The sequence below is a fragment of the Sturnira hondurensis genome, unplaced genomic scaffold (assembly GCF_014824575.4).
Source record: "Sturnira hondurensis isolate 20B ecotype Veracruz unplaced genomic scaffold, ASM1482457v3 Scaffold0007703, whole genome shotgun sequence".
NCBI lineage: Eukaryota > Metazoa > Chordata > Mammalia > Chiroptera > Phyllostomidae > Sturnira > Sturnira hondurensis.
Window position 1 is genome coordinate 129,985 of NW_028080334.1, and position 8,335 is coordinate 138,319.

Below are 8,335 nucleotides of genomic sequence, written 5' to 3' on the forward strand. Positions count from 1 at the left end.
GCGAATAAAAAGTATTACTCCCACAGAGGTGACTTCTAAATAGTAGGGACATATTTTTATTTCATAGAAGAAGCTTTATAAAGCGCTCATTGAGTCAGAGGAGAAAGCTGGGACCTACCCAGGAAGAATTATGAAGATAATTTCTGCCATCTAGAATTCAGATACCCATGATGATTGAGCTGAATCATCAATTAAATAATACGCAAGTATGTAAGGCATATAGAATAGTGCCCCACATTTCGTAAACACTCAATAGAATAGTCACAAAAAACAACAGTTAAGACATAGAGGGAATTCACTTCAAGGACTCTATAAATGGGGATCCATGACAACAGCATTGTGTTGCTTCTCCTTGAGTCTTCAGAGTTCCATGCAGTGATCCCTAGGAGAGTCCCTGTGAGGCAGGGCAGGTGTAATTATTCCTGTTTACTGATAAGGAAACAGACACTAACAAACGGTGAGTGACTTGCCAATTTCCTGTAACCAACATGTGGTGGCACCAGGCGCAGGATGCCCTGGCCGTTCAGTGTTGGCTGCCCCTCCTACAACAGTCTAGCCCCTTCCTCAGGGCCCCCATCACGTCCCGGTTCCTTAAGCTGTAAATGAGGGGGTTGAGCATAGGGGTAAGGACCGTGTAGAAGATAGAGACCACCTTGTCATGGCTGGGGGTCCGGTAGCGCCTAGGCCTCAGGTAGATGAACATGGCTGCCCCATAGAAGAGGGAGACAGCTGTCATGTGGGAGGAACAGGTGGCCAGAGCCCTTTTGCCAGCCTGAGCAGAGTGCATATGGAGCACAGACCCCAGGATGCGAACATAGGAGGCCACGATGATGGAGAAGGGAAGGAGCAGCATGAACACACAGCAAGCAAACAGCAGGGTTTCAAAAAGTGAGGTGTCAACACAGGCCAGTTTCAACAATGTTGGCACCTCACAGAAGAAGTGGTTCACAACCCTGGAGCCACAGTAGGGGAAGGTCATCACTACCACCATCTGTGTCAAACCATCTAGTAGCCCAAAGGCCCAGGAACTCCCAGCGATCTGGAGACAGACCCTCTGACTCATGCGGGTGGAATAGTGCAGTGGGTGGCTGATGGCCACATAGCGGTCATAAGCCATGAGCCCCAGCAAAAGCCCCTCTGATCCAACGAGAGAGACTAAGAGTCCTGCTTGCATGCCACAGCCTACAAAGGAGATGGTATTCCTGCCAGACAGGAAGCTGGCCGCCATCTTTGGCACACTGGTACAGACCAACATGAGATCCATGAGGGAGAGCTGACTGAGGAAGAAGTACATGGGTGTGTGAAGTCGAGGATCTATGCTGATGAGGACCAGGAGGAGGACGTTTCCACAGAGGGCCACTGAGAATGCTACCATGACCCCAGAGAAGTGAGCAAGGTCAGCTGGGCTGTGGGAAAAGATGCCCAAGAGGATGAAGCCATCTGTGCAGGACTCATTCAACCACATCCCCATGGCTGTGTTGTTCACAATCATCCTGAGAATTTGGACAAAGAAATTATGAATTAAGAAATATATCTTTATTTACCCCTAAATTCTTCTTCTTTCAGCTGTATATTTTGTAATCTACCAGAGCTCAACAACATATGCTTTGGAACATGCAAGTGCATGTTCCTTTGTATTCCCATGGTACAGATGGTAGGACTTGGTTAGCTCATAGACTTGGACCACATAGCTATACTCGTGTGTTTCCATAACAAAAACAGAGACTGAATTATTTGTGTATCACAGGACTACTGAACAATCCTCTTTCAGCAAGCCAAATATTGTCTTTCCCACATGACACTGACTTTGTTAGGCAGGGATTCTGCAGATGCAGTCAGCTGTCTCTATCAAGACTAGAACCATTTCATGCCCAACAGATAATTTATATGGGTTAAAGTTCCATATAATGTATTACTATATGGGTTAAGAAAATGGGTTTATATGGGTAGGTAATAGAGACAGGAGACATTCTTTATTCTGCTGAGGCCAAATAAATAAAAATCATTTCATTCCTCTATGTCATTTATTCCTGACATCCAAACCACGAGCAGAGCCTCTTAACTTGACATTCAGAGCAACTCAGAATACCTCTAACCTTTCTAATCCTGGTGCAACTACCTGCTACAGCTACAGTCCTTCCTCTGATGGGTTGTTTGAGGCTTCTACTCAGTCTCCTGGCTTCCAGTGGTTGAATCACTTGAGTCTATTCTCACAGCAGTTCAAATATCACTCAAATGATATAACTCTCTTACTGAAGGGTACACCAGTGACTACCCCAAATCTTCCCAATAAAGCCCAAATCCTATGAGACCTTAAAGCTCTCTCCCTCTCTCTTTCTCTTCTGCCTATTCCTCCCCCACCACTGATGTGCACACTGCTGCCTGTACCTCTGGCCTCATCTCCCATCATGCCCCCTTCACTCACTGTTCTTCCATTAATTTTCTCAGACAATCTGGACTCAATCTCCCCTTTGGGCCTTCCCTTTTCTTGTCTTCCCCCAACTTCTATCTCTCACCTGCTTCAGAACTTTACTTAAATGCCAATCTCTTTAGAGACGTCTTCTGTGAAAGACACATGAAACATATGTACAAATGTCTTTGCACTCTCAAGCCCAAGCCCTTTCCTCCTTTTTTTCCTAAATACTTACACCATTTAACCCATATAGGCTAACATCTTTAACTTTTATTGTCTGTGTCATCCCACGGAGACACAGAAGCACCATTTGCTTTCACTGCAACACTGGCAGCCCCTGGAGTGTGATATGGCTCATGGGGCACCCTCAGCACAGACGGGCTGACTGCAGGGGACCATGCACCATGCAGAAATGCTCAGTCTCTGCTTCCATTTGCTGAGAGCAGAGGACTCCCCTTCCTCGCAGGAGCCTTTGTTCTCCACTCAAATGTGCTAGTTTACTGCTGGCTTCCTTCCTCTGGGGGACAGTAACTCATGCAGTATGAACTATTTTTACATATTTACTACAAATAAGCACTCCTCTATAAATGAATGACAACAGCATCAGGGGGCTCTAATGGCAGGTCTATGCAGTCGCCTAGGACACACCACAGGGTGTATCTTTGGCATCTCTCCTCTCACACACTCATCCCAATGTTAGAATCCCTAGCTGTCTCTTCCCCCAAAACGTATTCCACCGTGGCCCCATACACTCCTGCTTACCCCATCTGGCTACACCTGTCCCCTGGGTGATGAAAGTGCTCCCTAACTAGACTTGCCTCCCCATTGCCCCCTTGCCTCCACCCCAGTCTACTTGTGCATAGCGCTGGAGTGAAGCAACATCATGAGAATAAAAGACAACATACTTCACAATGAGGCAGGGCTTTCCTCTGGCTGGCTCTCCATCACCTGCACCCATGGAGTTCTGCTCTCTCTGGAGTTCATTTCCTGCTGGCCTCACCTGCCTCCTGCCTTTCCTCCCACCCAGCAGGCAGACACCAGCCTCAGGGACTCCAGTTCACTCGGCCTCTCCATGGAAGACCCTCCCCTGACTGCTCTACCCTGTGGCCTCGCCTGCTCCTCACCTTCTCAGCATGGTCCCTTCTCAACACCTGTTTAGCCTTGAAATCCCTCTGCTCTCCCCACTCCTCCCCTGCCTTGCATTTCTCACAGCACTCAGAGAATCCGCCCTGCTACACTTAATGTGCATGGATTTGTCTCTCCTGTCCCAACTGGAACCCATGGTGCCTGATGTCACTTTTGCTACTGGGAAGATCCCTTGCTCACAGAACCGTGCCAGTGTCTATGGTGCTCTCAGTAGGTATTGCAGAATACTTCATTGTGCACACAAACGACTCAAGAAACTATTCTAGTGTCTCACATACTCCTATTTTCTCCTCTCTGACTTCATTCCTGTATGCTGAGAGTTTAATTAATGGCTTTATTTTTCTTCCTAAAAGTGACACCACATTCTTTTATGATGTCATTGTCTCTACAGTATACTTTCAGGGATGAGGTGACTCTATGTCCCATATCAGTGGTCCCTTTCCTCCTCTTCACCTCTCCACATGCATCCTCGGTCTTCCTCTTTTCAACCACCCTCCACCCGGAACCCCACCATGGAGCCCTCAGTTCAGACAAAAGGAAGGAGGAAGGGCAAAGGTCAGTGAGAAATTCAGGAAAGAAAGAGACAGGAGTAGATCAGTGGAAGAGGACCAGAAAAAGAGTGAGAAGAGACATAACACTAGAAAGCATATGCACAAGCCCAGCAAAGAAACACAAAAGGAGGCAGACATTTGGAGGAAGAAGAAATGCTGACCAAAAAAACAGCAATGAAGACACAAACCAGAAATCAGTAACAGGAACTGTAAGGAAGGGACAAGAGGGGTGATGGGAAAATGACACACGCTCACCTCAGGACAGGTTGTCTGCAGGAAAGGAGACTCCGCAGCTACCTTGTGGAGGAGTTTCTGGGATGAACTTCACTCCATCATCCCTCACTCAGTGAGTCAGAGGGGACAGAGGGGGCAGGGAGATGCCTCTCCAGCTCTGACCTCCCACCTCAGCCCCCCACTTCCCAGCCTCCCAGTGACTCTCTCACTCAGTGGGGCTCCAACAGACAATAGCCTCCTCTCAGAAAAAGGGGGAGAGAGGGAACGGGGACTTAGTCAAGAGGGTGGTGGTGGGCAGATGGGCTTAGAGCCAGCACCCATGTATCCCTTACACCCACCAGTGCCTGTCCACCTGCTATGAGCTGCCTCTCACCTTGGCTTGCAGACCTGTCTCCCACTGCCCATTAAGGTACTTAACACAGATCTGCAGTGAGGAAGGGAAAGCTGTCCCCTCCCTGGAGACCCCTCAGGCTTGAGCCCTGACAGGAGCTCCCAAGATCACAATTAAAGAGACTCCAAAAGGGACCTTGGGGAAAGAACCAGAAGCAGGCCCCATGGAGACCATGTGAGGAAACCTGGTCAGGGGAGGGCCACAGGGCAGCCAGGGCACAGGAAGGGGGAGAAGTCTCTAGGAGCTCTACCTCTACACAGACACATTCCACGCTTCCCCAGTCACCCCCATGGTCCTCATGGGGTCTCCACCTGTGACTGGCCCAGTTGACTCTCCACACTCCATAGTTCACACATGTTCTGCACATGTCCTGCAGGTCAGTGTGCACCTGTTGAGGCCCAGGATACACAGAGCAAGGGGTGAAATGCTGTGCTGCACTCCAAGTGGGGCCTGGACACAGCCCTTGTTCCTAGGAGTTCATGACCTGGAGGGAGGGAAAGAGAGCTCACACTTTCACGAGAGTCAGGTGGGGACATGGGAGCTGGATGTCCTTCAAAGGCCATCTGGTGCTTCTCAGCAATCAGTGCCCTCCCCAGTGTCTGGGGACTGCAGTTTTATGCCTGTTTTCCCAGTGTAACCATGATAGCAGAATCTTCACTGTCTAGAGTGCCCCAGCTTGGATGATAAACTTAATGGACACTTTACTTTGGGCTTTATGTCCTCTAGAAGCTAATGGTTTTTTCATTAGCCAATATATTTGCTATTCACTTGCCAAAAGGCTAATTCATCATCTTATTTGTTTTGTTATAGCATTTTTCTTCATGATTACCTTTTTCTCTGCTTCTGCTTCCAGCCACTAACTGGAGACAAGGAGTGTGTAGAGGCTGCTAAGAGGAAGAGGCAGGAAGACCAGGGAGCAGAGACAGTGGGAGAGAAACGGTCACCTGGCAAATGAGTTTTAGGCACATTGGCTGTTGAGGACTGGACCTAGTCCATTTCCCACTCTTCTTTCTTTTCAGTCTTCTTTTTATCCACTTTTTAAAAAAATATATTTTAAGATTATGCCATTACTGCTGTCCTATTCCCCCCTTTATTTCCCTCCACCCTGCACACCCCCTCTATTTCCCCCTGTTAGTTTATGTCCACGTGTCTCAAGTTCTTTAGATTCTATATTTCCCCTACTATTCTTACCCTCCCCCTGTCTATTTTCTACCTACCATCTATACTACTTATTTTCTGTACCTTCTCCCTCCTTCTCCTCCTCCCACTCCCCTGTTGCTAACTCTCCATGTGATCTTCATTTCTATGGTTCCGCTCCTGATCTAGCTGTCCTGTTTGCTTTTGTTTTAGGTGTGTTTGTTAATAACTGTGAATTTGCTGTCCTTTCACTGTTCATATTTTTATCTTCTTTTTCTTAGATAAGTTCCTTTAACATTTCATATAATAAGGTCTTGGTGATGATGAAATCCTTGAATTTGATCTTGTCTGAGAAGCACTTTATCTGCCCTTCCATTCTAAATGAAAGCTTTGCTGGATAGAGCAGTCTTGGATGTAGGTCCTTGCCTTTCATGACTCGGAATACTTCTTTCCAGCCCCTTCTTGTCTGTAAAGTCTCTTTTGAGAAATCCGCTGACAGTCTGATGGGTACTCCTTTGTAGGTGACTGTTCCCTTATCTCTTGCTGCTTCTAGGATTCTCTCCTTCATTTTAGTCTTAGCTAATGCAATTATGATGTGCCTTGGTGTGTTCCTTCTTGGGTCCGACTTCTTTGGGACTCTCTGAGCTTCCTGGACTTCCTGGAAGTCTATTTTGTTTGCCACATTGGGGAAGTTCTCCTTTATTATTTGTTCAAAAAAGTTTTCCACCTGTCGCTCTTCCTCTTCCCCTTCTGGTACCCCTATAATTCGGATGTTGGAACGTTCAAAGTTTTCCTGGAGTTTTCTAAGCCTCTCCTCATTTTTTAAAAATCTTGTTTCTTCATTCTTTTCTGTTTGGTCGTTTTTTTCTTCCTTCTGGTCCACTCCGTTCATTTGAGTCTGTTTCCTTTCCATCACTATTGGTTTCCTGTGCACTTCCCTTCATTTCAATTAGTTTAGCCTTTATTTGTTTCTCTAATTTGTGACTATAATCAACCAGTTCTGTGAGCATCTTGATCACCAGTATTTTGAACTGTGCATCTGAGAGATTGGCTATCTCTTGGTTGCTTAGAATTATTGGCTCTGGGTATTTGAATTCTTCTTGAGCCATGATGTTTTGGTCTGTTGGTGCCTGTTAGGTATGAGGCGCAGACCCCTTGGTGTTCACCAGGGCTGGGCAACTCAGTCGCTGTGTTGTGATGCTGTATGTGGGGGAAAGGTCAAACAGGGGCAATGGCAGTTCTCTCTGCTGCTTCCCGCCTCTGGGGCCTGCGTGGTCCATCTCACTGTTTGCTCTGTCTCACTGCTCGCTCCTTCACCTGGTTTATCTGCGTGCAAATGTGTGACCGCGGTCAGCCTGCCGCCTTGCGCCCTCACTGGATCTGCCCATTGCAACCCCACAGCTGGCATCTGCCAATTGCCGCATGCATGCCTGGGTCGTCGGGTCAGTCTGGCCAAGTTTTCCTGCGCAACCCAGCTCCACCAGTCGCTGGCTCTGCCCTTCTTACCAGTCTGGCTGAACCGTTTGTTGTTGTAGGACTTCCATATAGTTCAATTTTCTGTGTTTGGTTCTGTTTTTGTTACTAAAACTTTGTTGTTTTTGAACTTGGTTGTGGGTGGAGGCACAGTGTTTCCACCTACGCCTCCATCTTGGCTGGAAGTTCTCCTGTCCTTCTCCTTTTATCCTCCTTATGCACTTGTTGTTTCCCCACACCCATACTTTTGCTCAAGCCATTTTTCCCCACTGGAAATTTCTTTGTCTCCTGACTATGTTTCTCTTCGGTCATTACTAATTCTCCACGATTCCGATGACATCCATCTTCTTTCAAACTCCCCAAAGCACTCTATCTACACTGACTTCCATGCCCTAGGAATCCCTGAAGCCTCACTGTCTCCAAGTTGCACAGCACAGTCTTACTGCCTGATGGCAGCTCCTACATTGCAGTTGATTGTACTGAACAGCCTGAAGTTGCTTATATACAAACAAGAAAACATCAAAAAAAAGAAAACATCTATTTGTACAAATCACTGTTTTCAAATATGATATCTCGATTCTTTTTTAAAGATTTTATTTAGAGAGGGGAATGGAGGCAGACAGACAGGGTGAGAAACATCAATGTGTGGTTGCCTTTTGTGGACCCCTGACTAGGACCCTGGCCCGCAACCCAGGCATTTGTCCTGACTGGGAATCAAAAAGGTGACCCTTTGGTTCACAGGCCAGTGGTGAATCCACTGAGCCACACCAGCCAGAGCTGATACCTCATTTCTTTCTTCACTTTTTGTGACATCTACTGTACATGAAAGAGTTGAGCACAAAAATTAATGGCCATTTAACTACTCAAAAATCCAAAACAGAAATTCAAGACTTCCATCCAGTATCCAAACCAGTGTTTCTCTCCTTGATGCAGCCTATATCAAGACTAACTAGGGTATTAGAGGTCCACTGCAGGAAAGAGAGAAGAGCC

General features: G+C 47.0%; 1 protein-coding gene across 1 annotated transcript; it reads right to left on the reverse strand.

Annotated features, from left to right (window-relative positions):
• Nucleotides 1–523: 523 nt before the first annotated feature.
• On the reverse strand, nt 524–4,764 carry LOC118991576 (olfactory receptor 56-like). Its single transcript, XM_037052880.1, has 2 exons — nt 4,366–4,764; nt 524–1,493 (listed from the first exon to the last, which is right to left on the reverse strand). Exon 2 carries the CDS (start codon nt 1,490–1,492, stop codon nt 524–526), a length of 969 nt encoding a protein of 322 aa, XP_036908775.1. The 5' UTR covers nt 1,493; nt 4,366–4,764.
• Between the last annotated feature and the right edge of the window lie 3,571 nt (nt 4,765–8,335).